An 18,241-nucleotide genomic window follows, 5' to 3' on the forward strand; every position below is an offset into this window, starting at 1 on the left:
CCAACTAGTCAAGTTTGCAATATTTTAATGTAAGGGATCACTATTAGTTGATAAGCGATCGATCCTAAAGGGTCTCACATGAACTTTAATACAATCGTCTCATGTGTGTGTGTGTGTGTTGTGTGTGTGTGTCCCCCATACACATACACACACACCCCCCACTGAACCAATAAACCAAACAATCCTTTTCTCTTTCTCTTTTTCTTTTTAGTGCTGATTTCAAGGAAACGATGACTTTTGAAAAAAAGCTATCCTCCAAATCAAATTTGGACACCCATCCCATGCTCATCCCCCACTTGTGCGTGAGCTCTCTATGTCTCTCCCTCTCACTCTCACAAGCACGAGTGTGGGTGGTTGCTCTCGCCCCCCCTCCCCCCCATGAGTCCGTAACCCGACTACCTCATAAAACGTGAACTATCCATATCCACTAAAGTTACCTAAATAAAAAATAGTGCTCTCTTGTTTTAATATGAATAATCCAAAGTTGGCTAAGAAAGGTCACACCTGAAATAAAATCAGTATACTGAAATCAAATCAGTATATCAAAGTACCCAAGCATTCATTCATATTGCCTTTCTTGGCTGGTCGTAGCTATTGGAGGGGAAGATCATCGCCAGCAGATTAAGTATTTTCCACCATGGATGCCCTGGGCAATTGGGGTGCAGGCGCCATGGCTGCACAAGCCAAACGTCAGCGTGAGCGCGAGCAGGTATTTTTCTATGAAGGAAATTTCGATCTTGCTTTGTTTGTTTTCATCGGCTTACCATTATCCTACGAAATGGCTCCTTAGAAGTTCAGGGCGGTCGAAAACTCTAAGGCGGAACAGGTTCAACGTTGAAGTAGGCTGCAAATAAAGGCTAACACCTCATGGATCCGTTGGAGCATGCACACGCAGCTTAGTTTTGTCCATCCCCTAGTTCGTGCCGGTCTTCTATGATCTCGATACTTTAGCGGTCGTTGAAATTGCAGATCTTCTAAGCAAAAGTAAAACTGGGATAATAGAAACAGATGCTTGCGAATACTTCAAAAAAAGATAGCGCTACAGATTAAAGCTCCTGGTGCGCTTTCAGTACGTATGAAGAGATCAATCCTTAGATGTTGCTTCCTGGCTGGCGTTTCGCATGCCTCCCGTGAAATTCTTGTTCTAGTCCATTTCGGGGCAGTCCAGCCCCTAAAAAAGCAGGGCCCCCCCGGGGATATTTGGCAGTTTAGCCTGCAGCAATTATTGAGTATTCTAGGGCACAACAGTGTGTACACCTATTGCCACTAGGAGAACTACTATGGGTGCATAGACATGGAATATATTGTGCAGTAAGATCTTGATCTCGATCAACTACTGCTGCCTAAGAAGAGGCACATGGTAGTAGGAAGGGTTCTACAGCAATAAGGTGCCTACAGTAATGCCATACTTGACTGTACCTTACAGAAAGTAGTGCTACACTATTCTGGCAGGTTTTGTACTTGATTCATCTATCTATATCTGATCTATACATGAGATTTTTGGCTGTACTATTCTGTGTGTTCTTTCCAGGTCTGAAGTGTTTTTTAAACTCTACTTTTGTGCACATGTGTACAGCGAGATCAATCCTAGCATATCTTCCACATTAGATGATTGTGGTCAAGCGCAGTGAGTGATGCAAGGTCATTGTATGGTATCTAAGCTAGAGGCACATATGTTGAGATTTTTCCACATGCTGTTAGAGGTAGGGGGGTGAAATCTTTGCTAAAGCCCAGGTAGCCTACTCTAGAGCATAGTTACGCTAAAACACATTTTAGGGGCTATTTTGCCCTGAAACGTTTGAGCAGAAACGTTTTCAGACAGAAATGGCGTTTCTGTCCAGAAACGTTTCTCCCCCTAGAAACGGCTTCTGAATCCTTTCAGAAGGGGCCTGAAACATTTCAGCCCTCCTGAAACGGGCCGTTTCAGACTGGCAGTGTTTCAGGCTTCAACTTTTTTCATTTTATATTGTAGTATGTACTACGCACTATGTTTAAGTTATAGGTAGGCTATAATCTGTTACGTGTAGCATTCTATATGTATGTGTGCTCATTGTGCTGAACGTAATCTCAAAACCCTCTTGCTAACGTGGCATCCGTTCTCGTTTCTAATTCCCCTAACTGTGCTCTAGAGATTTGCTTTTTACAGTTGTAGGCTCTCTCTCTCTCTCTCTCTCTCTCTCTCTCTCTCTCTCTCTCTCCCCCCTCTGCTCCCCCTCACCCTGCTCACTCTGCTCCCCCTCGTTCTACTCGCTGCTCTACCCTGCCTGTTCACTCTGCTCTCCCCTGCCTGCTTGCTGCGCTCCCCTCAGCCCCTGCTCACTGCATTCTGCCCATCTGTTAGCCCTGCTGTGCTCCCGCAGCACACCCCTTGGCTCAGCTCCCCTTCGCTGCGCCCCTCGACTCAGCCCCCCCTTCCCTGCTCCTGTCTGTCCTGCCCCTCACCTCAGCTCTCACCTCCCTTACTTGCCTAGTCTCCCAGCCAACCCGCATTGCCTCGCCCTGCTGCCTGCACTCTTCTGCCCCGTTTTACCCTGCCCGTCAGCCAACATTGCCTGGCCCATCAGCCAGCATTGTCCCACCCTTTAGCCATTCTCCCCTATATAGAGAAACTGTAGGGTTTGCAGTGGAGCGATCAAAAAGTAGACAATACTCAGACACAACTGAAGAACGGAACTCAGAAAACATAGTGCCTGTCGGTAATATGAAAAACTGAATACAAGAACCTCAAGCCGTCGTGTCTGAAGGACAGTGGCTGAGGTGAATCAGAAAGATGATTCCATGTAGAGAGACAGTAGAAAAGATAGCAGCAGAGGGAGCGTAGCGCAGTCCTCCGTGTAGCTCAATGATGACGAGGATGATGAAGGGCTGGAGCTGCCCTAGGAAATGACTGAAAACCAGTATGCTCTGAGGAAGGAACCTTCAGGCTATCTGGAATAGCAACATGATGAAGAAAAGGAGCTGATCTGGGGCAGAAGGAGCTGATCTGGAGCAGAGGAGCAGAAGAGGACAGATCTGGAGTAAGATGGGACAGATCTGGAGCAGAAGAGCTGATCTGGAGTAGAGGAGCAGAAGGGGACAGATCTGGAGTAGGATGGGACAGATCTGGAGTTGAAAGGAGGACAGATCTGGAGCAGAAATTGGGGCAGATCTGAAGCAGAAAGGAGGCAGATCAGGAGGCAGAAGTGGAGGCAGCAGAGGAGGTATGCTCGCAGGTACATGTGTATATAGTATATACACACACAAATATTTTTAATGCATGCATGTGTGCATACATACGTAATAGGAACATGTGTATGTAGATGCATATGTATGTATGCAATTTATACATTCATGCATGTGTGCATGCGCCCACATGTGCATGTATGCCTGTGTATCTATACACACATATATACATAAATGTTGGAACACATGGTGTGAGAGAGAGCCATCAATCACATAATGGGACACTGAGAGTGAGGCATAAGTAGATGTGAGAGATTGGTGTATAAGTCCTCATTTTATAGGCATGAATAGCCTTCTCTTTGACATCATTGGTGAGGTCATATGTTCCTTCCACCTCAGATTCCTATTCAATCATAACCATTGCCACACATGACATGTGGCTCTAAACCTTTGAGTTATTCCAACTGAGATTCTATCGAGGGACACTCACTTCAGGATTTCTCACGCTATGGGTTCGATATCCAACACCCCCTTTCGAAGCAAGGGTGAGAAGATACCAGTGAAAAAGACCTCAACTAGATTGAAGAGATCAACCTACTACTGCTCCTCAACGAGCCAACACTTGAACTCTCATGTCAAGCCTGATAAGAGGATTATTCTTCACACCTATACTCTGGTCTATCCTGAAGACACAAGTGGGGATAAAGACCACCATAACACCCCCCTTGTGGTCAAAACCCCCTTACTCTAGGTAGGGTAGAGAAGCCATTAGAGAACAAGGCACACATACAATCATTTTTTGGGGGACTACTCGAGGCGGAGTACCATTATTGACACATACACAAAACATTCATTTTATGCTAATGAAAGGGCAGAGAACCCATGATTGACACAATGAAGTAAAAGTAGAAAGCCCAAAGTCAGGGCTATCTTCCCCAATGGAAAGATCAGCCAGACAGTGAGAGCATTGTCTGGTGGTTTGTCAGCTTCTGGGTCGGATTCTACCTCCACGAGATTGGCTTCTTCTTCTTCTTCAAGCTTTTCAAGTTGTCTGAAGCATCGATCGGCTGTATGGCCATGTTTCTTACAGTAGGTACACTTAGCCATTTTGCTAGCAAAGTGTTTATTGGTGCTGCCCTTGCTTCCGGTGTACATTGCTCCTAGTTGTGGACTGATGGGTGTGTTGCGACGATGATCATTGTCCATCAATACAGCAACCATTTCTTCATATTTCATTGCATGAGCAACTCGAAGGACACCAAGAATATCTGCATAGCTGGGATTGTCTTCGAGACTATTAAGAAGTACAGCCTTCTTATGATCATCATTAAGGAAGTGAGTTGTTGTACAAGGATACCTAAAGCACTCAGGTGTTTCTTCAAGGAGGAGTCCTTTATGGACATCTTATAAAATTGCTGCTTGAGAAAGAGTTTGCAATTGTTAAGATCTTCTCCTAAAAGATCATTCAGATTGTCCCATACATCTTTTGCTGTACTGTCAAGATGGAGGTGATGAATATATTGTCTGTCTGCAAGACCCAAACCGATCATTTTTGTCATTCCATGCAATCAGCACAGTTGAATTTCTATCAGGCTTGGGATCGGTTCCCTTAAGGACTTTGTAGACAATGTATTGTATAAGGACAAGGCATACCTTGGTCTGCCAATGTGTAAATTTTGTACTGGAGAATTTCTCGATCTGAGAAGCAAGCTGGGGTGGAGACTGATATTAAATCCGTGAACTTGAAGTGTCTTGTTCAGCGGTCGATGGAGCAGCGTTGGATGAGACTTCACTCATAGGTCAAGAATGAGGTCAGCAGCAAGCACAAATATCTTGAGCTGAAGAAACAGGGCTCCCAGAATGCCTACTTCGTCTGTTGCTCCTCCTTTTTGAAATGATAACAGTAGGTCCTTTGTAGTGAGAAATAGGGACCATAAAGGGCTAAAATGTAAATCATGGTTGACCTTTGGAGATAAGAGGGCTATGGCACGTGTCATTTTTGGACCTTAGAAGAAAGAACTTTGGAAAGGTGAAATCGTCGTGGAGCTAGAAAGTCTGTCGCTTGACAGAGGAATAGCTTATCTCCAGATATCGCCTACGCAAGGCTGCAGTAGAAAAGAAGCTACAACTATGAAAAGAAGCTTTTTTGGATTGGATCGTGAAGACCATAAACAGTTGTGTAGAATCGGTGACACAAGAAACTACCACGGAAATCGTTGCGCAACTTTGAACAGAGAATTTGTAAGGTAATTGGTATCAATCGAAAGATGCCGCTGATAGTATGCTTCTGAGAGCAGCTGCTTTTTTTACACATGCCTTCCTTAAGGTAGTCTTGAAAAATAGTGCCTGCAACCACAAGACCCCATAAACACGATCGCCTTCGAATTCGGGGTTTTGCTCATATGAGGTATCTTTTGGGCAAGCCATCGAGACTGTAGAAGCTTTGGTGTGCTGCCATTCAGCAGGGCAGCAAGTAGTAGCAAGGGCAGCTTATTGGACCAGCATCAAAAGACAAGTCAATTTTCAATCTTTAGGGGCAGTGCTTCCAACTATGAATTGAGTGTGGAGTAACAGGACGACGATGATAGAAATTCGCAGCAGCCCGTCATAGAGATCAAGAGGCGACATCACTTGAAACAAATGTTCTTTCATGAAACGGCACATAAGAGCTAGAACAAATGATGACCAACAAACAATGGTCTTCATCCATGGTAGTGGTAACAACTAGCAAGTCGTCTTTAGAGAGAGAAAGAATGACAATGTGACCAGATTTGCAAGCTTAGAACAAATGATGACCAACAAACAATGGTCTTCATCCATGGTAGTGGTAACAACTAGCAAGTCGTCTTTAGAGAGAGAGAATGACAATGTGACCAGATTTGCAAGCTTAGAAAAAGATATGCTGCCAAAGATAGTCACGATGGGTAGGAACAGGTAGTGCAACGGAAGACATCATGGGAATGAGCTGCAGCATGAGGCTGGCTGAGAGCAATAACGTCGCTCTGATACCATGTCGGAACATATGGTGTGAAAGAGCCAACAATCACATGATGGGATACTTAGAGTGAGGCATAAGTAGATGTGATAGATTGGATGTACAAGTCCTCATTTTATGGGCATGAGTAGCCTTCTCTTTGACATCATAGGTGAGGTCATATGGACCTTCCACCTCAGACTCCTATTCAGTCATAACCACTGCCACACATGACATGTGGCTCTAAACCTTCGACTTATTCCAATTCCCACTTAGACTCTACTGAGGGACAATCACTCTAGGATTTCTCACACTGTGGCTTCGATATCCAACATCTATACACACATATATAGATAAATACTACACACATATGTATGCACACATACACACACACAAACACGCACGCACACACTTGATCATCGCTTTTTTTCCATTTCGGACCTTAATCTATGATTTGAAACTTTGGTATAGTGGTGGCATGTGTTCAATAGTTTGCTGAATTTTAGGATTTGGCTTGGGAATCGAAATCATGCATTTGTTCTTGTTTGTAACATTGCCTAGTGTAAAGATAGAACTTGAGTTGAACATTGATCATTGATGTATGTGAATTTGAATTATTGACCCATCACATAGCAAATCGAGAGGATATGAATGAAAGGATACAATTTGAAGAAACCTATGTGTTCTTTTGCTTTGTTACTTTCTTTCCCCTTTAAAACCAGTTAGAAATATATTTTCACTGATGGAATTCAACCGCGATTGTGCTGAGAAAATGTATCGTGGCTTCTAATCCTGTAACCTTGATCTAATTTTTTGGATTGGGTTACTATTTTTGAAATAGGCTTATGAAGAGTCACTTGCTGATGATATGGGGGAAGACTTTCAACTTCCAATTACACATAGGCCAACGGAAAATCTAGACACGGACAATATGGAGCAAGCTTCTATTGACACACAACTGACCTCCTCAAATATTGGATTTCGATTGTTACAAAAAATGGGTTGGAAAGGCAGGGGTCTAGGCAAAGATGAACAAGGTGGGTCATTGTTCCTTTGTAACTTTGTGGGTTATGATAATTTTCAGGATGGAAGGATTGTCTAATGTTTGTTTTTGTATTGGCAAGCATCTACAAAACTTACTTGCAATGAGTAGGTTCATTGTATTCGTTTACTTTTGTGCCATGAATGGAATGGTAGGCATCGATATATTCTTGTCAATCTTGATGAGGAAAGTCAACGGGCCTTGTAAGACATCAGTTGACTTTTCAAATTGTTGACAAAGACCAAACCATTGCCAATGGATGCAAAGTCTAATACAAAAGAAACGTATCGACTTTTTTCTTTTTGGAATTGTGATAGTCACATGTGAACAAGCGCAAAGTTAGTAAGCAAGTGAGAATACAGGAAAATACAAAAAGAAAACCTCACCATATGAGATCACTAAGAAAGGTGCCCTACACCAAAGTTGTCTCCATATGTAGAAAACATTGAGGGCAAACAAATTGAGTCTAGAGGTGATAGCTTAAGTATGAGGTTAATGTTTATGCCTTATTTGTGACAAGCATCTTGTCTCTCTTTTTTTGTTGATTTGCTTAAATTGAGGACTTTTGCAAGAGGGAAACCACATGGAAGGATAATTTTGGTAGAAACGATAAGCCAATAAACATTGATGTCCACATGGAAGGACAATTTAGTGTACTGAGTGTACCATAGGCTTCCTAACTAGCTTTCTAGCTCTGAAGCTGATACAAGAGGGTCCTGGAGTGTGCAAAAAGGATGAGCACATGGAGGGTTCATCACTGCGAGTGCTATCGGCTGACTTACCACTTTCCCATGCTATATGTGTGTGTGTGTGTGTGTGTGTAAATGTAAATATAATTTTGTTTTTTATTACAAAGTAAGGGTAATAATTGTTTCCTTGTGCTTTGCATTGGTGTTTAATATGTTGTCTTACATGTACGTTGGTTTATCTTTGTTTCCTTGTGTTAGCACTTTAGTTGTTATTTCTTTCTGCTGCTTTTACAAACAAGGGTTAGGTTGGGTTGTGATGGGAATTTAACCTAATTTAATTCTCTCTCTCTCTCTCTGCTTTTCTTCTTCTAATTTTCTGCTCGTTTCTTTCTTTCTGGTTTCAAAGTTTTTGTTGTTTGGTTGTGATCAAAGCTTAGTAAGCACTGAGTTTACCCAAGAGATTCCGGAATCTTTCGAAACCCAGATGGCAGCTTATGCTTGGGTACTGATGAGAACGTAAGTGTAGCTTTGACTAAGTTTTTTTGCTTCTTTTTTATTTTTATCATTTGCACATTTTTTAGAACTCTCTCTTTTGTTCTTTTGCTTGTTCTATAAATTTCTTTATTAATAGGTGAGATTGGATATATTCTAGTCTTATGAAGGTATATAATAACCTAGTGAAAGATGACTTCCTCAACTTGCATGGCCTTCTTGGCTAGAGGGAGAGGATGGTTATGCTACTGTCCTTACAACACACAACCCTATGCTTGCCCAATTGGCATGATCTAATTATGGGTGTCCTACATTTACCATCATGGTGTAGGATCCATGATGATGATTGATTGGGTGATTGTGCAAGGTTTGTTGATTAGCTGGGAGCTTATTAAAAAAAGCCCCCCAAATTGCTGAAATAGACGAGTCTACACCCACTGTTGAGCGCTGATGATGTCAGTGGGGATGTCATAGTAGCTAGTCCTGCTATGCGTGATGGAGTTTATGGTTTTCAATCTTATGAATGACTATCATGAGATTGAAGTTGAACTATGTGAGGATGGGTTTGGGCATGTTCCTGGATCCATCTAGATATATATAATTGCCTATAAATTATGTTTTGCATATGGCAATAGCGACTCCTTTAACACTTGTGGCCATTTTTAAGGAGAGAGGTTTGTTAGGTGGAGCATGCTGTCCGTGGTTGCACCAAGTGGTGCAATCTCCTATCTTCAAATTTTTGGAGCCCTCCATCAAACACATCACGTGGTCTTTATAACGTGATGCCTATATATCATGCATAGCCACTCCTCCCATGGAAGCGTGTGCCATTGTCAATTCTCACATCTCCAAAGGTTTAGCAGAGTAAACATAGAGCTATTATTCCAGGAAGTATGGCAATGTCATAATTGGTGACAAAGTGCTTGCTTAGTTTTGTTATAAAAATGCAGTTAGTTACAAGGTAATCATCACCTGCAAGGTAGCACCCCTTTGCATCTAATTGCTTGCTTAGTTTTGTTTATCATAGAACCCCTCTACATCTAGGCCAGCAACAACTATTGTAAGTATCTTTGAAACTGTTAGATGTATAGCATGTAAATTTTATGCATTTCGTTATGTGTATGCATTGTACCTCTTTTTGAGCTGGCGCATGTAAGTATTTGCCTTTTCAAAGAGACCTGCAGCTTAAGGCCTTCTGTTTCTTCTTGAATCGCCTTATGATCTATTGCTTTGCCTGGTTTTTTCCCCTCCCTGTATATAGAATTCTTAGCAACAGAGTCGTTCACAGGATCAATGCTGCAAAAGGGGCTCGTACTGAGATTTTCAATCAGTGTTTCTCTTTTGGGGTTGCATTAGTATATTAGAGAAGCATTGATTTGATTTTCAATCCTGCTACAGTTTTATCATACAGTGGTTGTTTTAAATCAAAGGGATTTGGCAATGCAGGCATCGTTGAGCCAATTAGGGCTAAATCTCGTGATGCGAAGCTTGGTCTTGGAAAGCAGGAGCAAGATGATTTCTATACAGCAGAAGAAAACGTTCACAGAAAGAAGCTTGAAGTGGAGCTAGAAGAGACTGAAGAACTAGCCAAAAGAAGAGAGGTATATCTCAATTGTAAAACCCTTTGCTGATTGATTGTAAACTAATAAACCTGCATGTTGGTAACCTGGCGGAGTTCTCAGGAGAGTTGCTTTTTCATTTGCTGATGTCGGACACATGCCTTTTTGATTATTTCCTAAAAGGAGCAGGCAACCATAGACCTTATAGGAGAATGTCTTTTGGTGAATGAGAGCCTCTGTGAGGCCAAATTGCACATTTTGTGCCCCTTTTGTTACCCTGGTGGCTTGTCTCGGGTGCTCCATGTGCACTATGCACATCCAGGTGGAGGCCGAGCGAGAGCAGAAGATCCAATCTGAGGTGAAGGAGATCCGGAAGGTGTTTTTTTGTGAGCTCTGCAACAAGCAGTACAAATTAGCAATGGAGTTTGAGACCCATTTGAGTTCTTACGATCACAATCATAAGAAGGTGGATGTTTGGTCTTTGTTTCCTGCATAATTGATTGGAATTTTATTCTTATGGGAAGGGCTCCCATATTACTTGAACTGATCCTGCTCTTCTTTCCCCATGTTTTATGAGTAAAGCGCTTTAAGGAGATGAGGGAGCAGCAGTCAAGTAGAAGTCGGGATGATAGGCAGAAGCGGGAGCTAGCTCGCCAAGAAAAGGAGATGCAGAGATTCGCCCAACTGTATCCAGTCGTATGTTTGTTTGGTTATCTTTTTGAATTCAATGAGAATATAAAGGATGCTTTGCTTAATATTTTTGCATATTGCATAAATCCCTCCCCCCCCCTCTCTTCTTCTCTCGCTTTTCTTTTTTGTTTACGCCATATTTCATAAATCCCTCCCCCCCTTTCTCTCTCCTCCCCCCCCCTCTCTCTCTCTCTCTCTCTCTCTCTCTGTGACCCTCCACACCCCACACACAAGCTCACATCTATGTATATAGAGATATACATACGTGTGCGTGCGCGCACATGCACGCATGCGTGTGTATCTATTTGTGTGTTACACACATGCACGCACACATACATACATACATACATACATACATGTGCATGTGTTTGTGGGTTACACAACACACACATGCATGTTGTATGTATGTGTGCGCATGTGTAAAAATATAAATATAAGTATTAATATAAAAAAAGACGTACACATACATGCATATATACACATATACATATAGAGATAGATGTGCACGCGCGCGCACACACATGCATGTCTGCATGGTGCACACGCTGTCGGAAGGTAGAGGTCAACTCCCCACCCGTGAGCCCCCATAAGAGGAGGACAAGGAGTCGTCAGATCTGTAGGAGGAAGTATTGAGAAATGCTGCCATTTGGGCATCATCGGAGCATCATTGTGAGGTCCAATTTGGGGCAGCCATGTGGGCTACCCAGGCCAGCAACTAGAGCAGGAAATAGGCCTGGAAGTGGCCCTGGTTTAGCACAGATATGCAGGCTGGAAGAAGCTCTGGAGTGGGCAGATTGGCTGGGACTAAGCCCAGCAGTAGAGCTGGCAGCAGGCCCTTATATAGGGCAAATAGGCAGCCTGGACAGTCATTTCTGGTCAGCCAGGTAGGGCTGCTGACCTGGTTGGCCATGGACCCAGGTTAGTTCAGGATAGAGGGCTAGTCAGCCCTGGTCAAGTCGGCCTAGAAAAAGGGCAGTTGGCCACTTCGGGGGCCCTACAAAAAGGCCTCATTGCGAGGCATTTGGTTGTTCATTCAGTCCTCAACATTCTATGGCACAACAGTGTGCATACCCATAGCCAGTGTAAGGGCAACTGTGGGTGCATAGACAGTGGGCGAATTCGTGCAGTAAGGGCTTATCCTTGAGCAGCTACTGAAGCCTACAAAGAGGCATGCCACAGGAGGTGCCTATAGTGGTGCCATATATCATAATCTCTATGCCTAATTCACGAAGCTCTATTCCTATCTTGGATACAAATCACGGGCGATGGCATTTGGTTGTTCCACCCAGCCAAACTCTCATGGATAGCTCTCATCAGATTTCTACGTTATTTCATTTCTATCCATGAGACCCTCAATTCCCTAGATAGTTCTCCCTGCCAAATGTCATCATTATAGCCTCTCCACTTGGTGCCCCTTTTTACCCCTCTCTTGGGCACATTAAAATCCACTTGCCCTTTGGCATTATTGCTCATTTAGGTGCACCTAGGCCTTAGCACTCAGAACTATCTAGTCAATGCCATTCCGCCCTCACCTAGGACCTTGGCAGTTACTTCTCTTGACCATTTTAATTACGCACATTAACTATTACAAAAGTTGGTCATCTAAGAGAAAATGCCCACCGATCTATCCGAGATCATGCTATCTCGTCTAGAGCATAACATTCCTTCCCTCTTCAAGCATCAGCGTCCTCGATGATGAAATCTGGGAACGCTCTCCGTAACTGGTATACGGATTCCCAGGTAGCTTCCGATAGAGGCTGACCATGCCATGCAACCAACACCGTGGGTATCTTCCGATTTCGTATTTGCATCGTTCCTCGGTCCAGGATTCTTGTTGGCTGGCGCCTTGCAATATCCTCTATCTCCTGAAACAAAACCACACCTTCGATTAGTGAGTCACCTGTATGCAAAAATTTTTTTAAGCGCGAAACATGAAAAACCGGGTGCACCTTACACCCCTGTGGCAATTCTAATTTATAGGCTACACTGCCTATTCTCTTTAGAATTAACCACGGCCCACAGTATCGAGGTGATAACTTAGCACACTCTCCTGAAGTCAACGACTTCGAGTGCGAAGGAATTCTGAGAAAAACTTTTTCTCCTTCTTCAAATACTCTTATAGACCGATTTTTATCCGCATACACCTTGGCTCTATCCATAGCCTGGCGGATATTAGCTCTCGCAAGTGCTAGCATCTCCCGCATCTGAACTACAAAGTTCGCAGCACTAGGCACTACTCCAACTATAGTTGGATTGGCTGGTCTATAACCATAGTTCAGCTCAAACAGACTGAACCCAGTAGATGAATGTTTCCTATCATTGTAGGCAAACTCCAACAATGGCAACCACTTGTCCCATGTATGTTGCCTCAATGACACATATGCCCTCAGCATATCCTCTAAAGTCTGGTTGACTCTCTCCGTCTGACCATCCGTCTCAGGATGATCCCCACTACTCATTCCCAACTCAGTCCTTAGTGTCTCAAATACCGCTGTCCAAAAATGACCGGTAAATCTAACATCTCTGTCTGACACTATGGATCTAGGCAATCCATGCAGACGAAATATATGTCTAATGAACAAATCCGCCACTTGCGGGGCACTAACAGACTCTCTAGTCGGAATGAAGTGAGCCATCTTGGTTAGACGATCAACCACCACAAGGATAGAATTATACCCTCCTTGTGTTGCAGGTAGCCCTACAATAAAATCCATGGAAATGCTCTCCCACTTACTTAGTGGTATTTCCAAGGGCTGTAAAAGTCCGGGAGGCTTCACCCGCTCGGCCTTACTTACCTGACACGAGAAACACCGTGTCACATACTCATGAATATGCTTTTTCATCTTTGGCCAAAAGAAATCTCGCTTCACGAGATCATATGTCTTCTCGACACCTGGATGTCCCGCACACGGGCTATCATGGCACTGTCGAATGACTCTCTGCCTGAGATCATTCTGACCAGGTACTACAACCTTGCCATTTCTAACTAGCATACCATCCCTTATGGTATATCTTGCATAAGTTTGGCCTTTTCTGGATGCCAGGTCATCCTTTTCACTTTCCCCGGGTTTTAACACATATGAGCTTTAGGCCATAAGCTCTGGACAAACTCGTCCACCTTCTGAGTTTCTCCGATCTCGGTCATTAGAGCACTCTCTAATACCGTGAAACTCAGGTTGTGCATAATGCGCGACAACGCATCAGCCACCTTATTGTCTTTTCCTCTTCGGTACCGAATCGTTAGATTAAACTCCTTGCATGAGCTCTGCCCACCTAGCTTGGCGGCCCCTCAAGTCAGGCTATTTACAAAAATGTTTCAGAGTATCATGATCCACATCCACATAAAACTCTGAACCATACAGATAATGCCTCCATGTTTTCAAAGCATGGATAACAGCATACAACTCCAATTCATGAGTTGGCCAATTTCTTTGAGAGGGAGAAAGCTTCTTGCTTTCAAAGGCTACTGGCCTTCCCTCTTGAAGGAGGACTGCTCCTACCGCAATACCACTTGCATCGGTTTCTAGGAACAACGGTTTCTAGGGATCAACTATTTTTAACACCGGTCCTGAGACCACAGCTTGTTTTATGGTGTTAAAACTTTCCTGTTGATTCTGTCCCCAAACAAAAGGTACTTTATCTGAGGTCAGATCAGTCAATGGCGATACCATTCCGGAATATCCTTTGATATGCCTTCTATAAAACTGGACAAATCCCAAGAATGATCGCAACGCGGTCAGACTCTGAGGGATTGGCCAAGTTAGTATCGCAGCCACTTTCTTCGGATCCATTTCTACCCCCTGTGGAGTAATTATGAACCCTAAATACTCAAGCCTAACCATACACAGTATAGTTTTCTTTTTATTCACATAAAGACTGGCTTTCCTCAAAGTACTGAACACTATCCTTAAGTGTTCACGATGTTCAGTAACACTCTTACTGAATATCAAGATATCGTCAATAAAATGTACTACGAACTTTCCGATATACGGACGTAGTAAATCATTCATAAGCATGACGAAGGTCGCTGGAGCATTGGTAAGTCCGAAGGGCATTACCAAAAACTCATAATGACCAAACCTGCTCCTGAAAGCGGTTTTATGCACATCCTCGGCTTTAATCCGGATCTGATGGTAGCCACACTTAAGATCTATCTTACTGAAAATCACGGCTCCATGTAATGCATCTAGCAAATCATCAATCCGAGCCATCGGATACCTGTGCTTAACAGTGATATTATTCAATGCTCTGTAATCTAGACAGAGGCGAAACGTATCATCCTTTTTCCTCTTTAATATCACTGGCGAAGCAAAAGGTGAGAAACTTGGTTGAATCTGCCCCAACTTGAGGTATTCTTCCAGTTGTCTACGCACCTCCGCCTCTTCAGCAAAACTCATCCTATAGGGAGGTCTATTTACAGGTTCTGCCCCCGGGATCAGTTCAATCTTATGCTGAACTTTCCGCTCTGGAGGTAACCCATAAGGTAGTTCATTCCTAAAACATTCAGAGAACTCCTCTGTTATAAGATTAGCCAGCTTGGCCATCTCACCACTTTGCGTAACATCAGTGCTAGCCGAAGACTCATCCACCGGCTCTACCGATGCTGTGCAAAGGAATAAAAACTCAACTTGAGCTTTTTAGATTTCCATCACGGAAACCAACGGTCCCTGAGGTATATCTTTTTCACCTCGTAAGACATAAAGCACATCATTCATCTTGAATTGATATACGTGCTTTTTCCAATCAATGGCTGGATTCTTCCTAGAATGCCACGCCATTTCCTCTGAAATCCCCCTTTTCTCGGGTGCTCATACTGAGTCCCTGCCTGCACAAATCCACCAGATCTGCCTCTGGCATCCTCATAGTTCAGGGCTACTGCTATAGATTCATCTAGTGTAGTCACATATTTAGCCCGAACTTCCATTTTGATCTTGTCGTTCAGTCCATAGATATAGTCTTTTAATTGAACCGACATAGGGAGAGGGTCTGTTATTTTCATGACACATTCTCTGAATTTGTCAGTGTACTCTGCCACTGACAAGCTCCTCTGACGAAGATTTCTATAAGCATCCCAAGCTCGGGATTCTTCATCAAGTGGGAGAAAGTGTTTCTTGAATTCAGCTTTAAACCCTTCCCAGGTGGTTGGAGCAACTTGATCCTTCTGTTGCTTTATCCACCATCTGTCCGCTGCCTCAATAAACAGGTGTGTGGCCTCGCGGATTTTCTTTAGATCGGATCTAATCTCACAAATGGCGAAGGCTTCTTCCCACTTGTGTAACCAAACCTCGATCACATCAGAGCTGCGCTCGGTCATCCGACCAGCGTACTTCTCCGGTCTATAATTAGCGATTTTGGGCACTTTGACCCTTGCGCGCTCTAAGGAATGTATACTGGGCTCTGGCTCTGCTGGAGCTTTGCCCTTATCAATCCTAGACGGTCTAGCCGACAAGGCTTGCACCATCTCCCTGATCTCATTTTGACCAGCGTTCACTTGAAGCTGCTGGTTCATAATTTGCTGTAAAGCATCCTCTAATATCGAAATCCTACCAATCAAAGTAGGTGCTGCCTGATGTGACATCTGTTGTGTAGACTGTACTCTAGACTCACTAGGATTCACTCTTGAATTCTGTCCTTCTGCTTCCATAGGTTCACAGTGGAAGAGGGGTTTTTTTTATTATAAATAAAATAAAATAAATAGTCTTTTCTAGAACCCAAATAACCAATATATACACCCTTCACTTCTGTTCTGCTTTCCTGGGTTTTTTTTTTTTTCTACGGTGCAGAAACAACAGGACCATATGCAAACAAAAAAACTGTATGGAAGGAAAGAGCTCCCTGATTTCTCCTCAAAGGCTGCCTTTGTCCCTTGCTGCTTCACTTTAGGAGCGTGATCCTCCGTCTACGCAACCGAATGCCCACGTAACAAAATCTCACGGCCCAAACTGCAGGCTGTCTAAACTCTTCATCTAATTCAACCGTGCGCAGTCGTTTAATCTCTATGCACTACCGACTTGCCCCTATAGCCACCAGTGCATGCAGTAGACACAGTCCAATCCTGACGCTCCAAGCAACGCCTAAACGACAGCAAGCCCTCCTGCATCTACTTTCGAATCAGCATCCAGTCACGAACCACGAACTAGCTCTTCCGTTTGTGATTCTGCCTCTTTCGCTATCTGGTTCGACCGATTGACCCGCAAGCTGCGTTGAGGCCTTCAAAGATCATACGTGAGGTCTTCACCCGCAAGCTGCTCGTCAAGGATTCCAGATCGTGCGCTGCCTTACGGGACATAGGCCGATTCCAATTCCAGATCGTGCGTTAATTAGATCCTACACCTTCACCTACGAATATCCACGTCCCCTCTGCGCTGCAGTTTCGATTTAGAAAAACCCGCCTGGTTTTCTTTCCCGTCGACTGCCGAACCACCACGCTAATTAAATGCTTCATAAGCCACGGTATCCCTGCGCTCAACCTGCTACCAGCCGCTGCGTCACGTCTGATCCCGTGACGAATTCCAGGCTTAACGACTTCCTATCCCTTATTAGACCCTACGCTCCTCTTGGCGTAGATCAATCACCCGTCAGCGCGTCACCCACACCGGTCGTCGCAGCAGAAGACCAAACAAAATTGGCCGTCCACCTTCCCTTCACGCACCGCCTTGGCCTAGGTGAGGATGAGCCCGTCAGCTTTCCGTCGATCTTTTCCTTGCCTTGGCTCTGATACCAACTATCATAATCTCTATGCCTAATTCACGAAGCTCTATTCCTATCTTGGATACAAATCACGGGCGATGGCATTTGGTTGTTCCACCCAGCCAAACTCTCATGGATAGCTCTCATCAGATTTCTACGTTATTTCATTTCTATCCATGAGACCCTCAATTCCCTAGATAGTTCTCCCTGCCAAATGTCATCATTATAGCCTCTCCACTTGGTGCCCCTTTTTACCTCTCTTGGGCACATTAAAATCCACTTGCCCCTTGGCATTATTGCACATTTAGGTGTATCTAGGCCTTAGCACTCAGAACTATCTAGTCAATGCCATTCCGCCCTCACCTAGGACCTTGGCAGTTACTTCTCTTGACCATTTTAATTACGCACATTAACTATTACAAAAGTTGGTCATCTAAGAGAAAATGCTGCTATCTCGGCTAGAGCATAACACCATACTTGGCCTTACCTTGCAGCAAGCGGTGATACACTATTGTGGCAGGTTTCGTACTTGATTTCTCTATCTATACATGAGGTTTTTGGCTGTACCACTATGTTATGTATTCTTTCCAGATCTGCAGTGTTTCTTTATCTACTTTTGTGCACACTTGTGAATTGAGATAAGGTGGTGCATAGTATTGTGAAGTTAAATTTTTTACATTAAATGAACTGTTTTGTTGGTGATTGATGCAAGGTCATTGTTGTTCTTACATGGTGTGTGCTTGAGAGCTAGGACACGTGTTGAGATCTCCACAGGGTATTAGAGCTATTAGAACAATATTATTGTATTTCCAATATGGTATCAGAGCTAGTGATGCATGATTGGCTTCTCCAATATGGTGTTAGAGCTAGGTTGTCAATAGGTATAGCTATGCTATAAGAGTATTCCATAGATCTGCTTCTATAACTGAAGGTGGAGGCTTCC

The 18,241-nt window shown here is 43.6% G+C and overlaps 1 protein-coding gene across 2 annotated transcripts in view; it reads left to right on the forward strand.

The window, feature by feature from the left end:
- The first annotated feature begins 496 nt into the window (after positions 1-496).
- LOC147891630 (D111/G-patch domain-containing protein) overlaps positions 497-18,241 on the forward strand; it is a 66,559-nt gene continuing 48,814 nt past the window's right edge. Inside the window, exons 1-5 of one of the 2 annotated variants that reach the window (XM_087388677.1) lie at positions 497-709; positions 6,978-7,173; positions 9,806-9,960; positions 10,241-10,384; positions 10,501-10,614. In XM_087388677.1, the coding sequence (XP_087244803.1) occupies positions 638-709; positions 6,978-7,173; positions 9,806-9,960; positions 10,241-10,384; positions 10,501-10,614 (681 nt within the window). In that variant the 5' untranslated portion in view covers positions 497-637. The remainder of the gene's footprint in view (positions 710-6,977; positions 7,174-9,805; positions 9,961-10,240; positions 10,385-10,500; positions 10,615-18,241) is intronic. The other variant, XM_087388676.1, reaches the window with a different exon arrangement.

The sequence above is a fragment of the Dipteris shenzhenensis genome, chromosome 17, assembly GCF_047967505.1.
Source record: "Dipteris shenzhenensis isolate YYH24624 ecotype China chromosome 17, Dip_SZ_1.0, whole genome shotgun sequence".
Taxonomy (NCBI): domain Eukaryota; kingdom Viridiplantae; phylum Streptophyta; class Polypodiopsida; order Gleicheniales; family Dipteridaceae; genus Dipteris; species Dipteris shenzhenensis.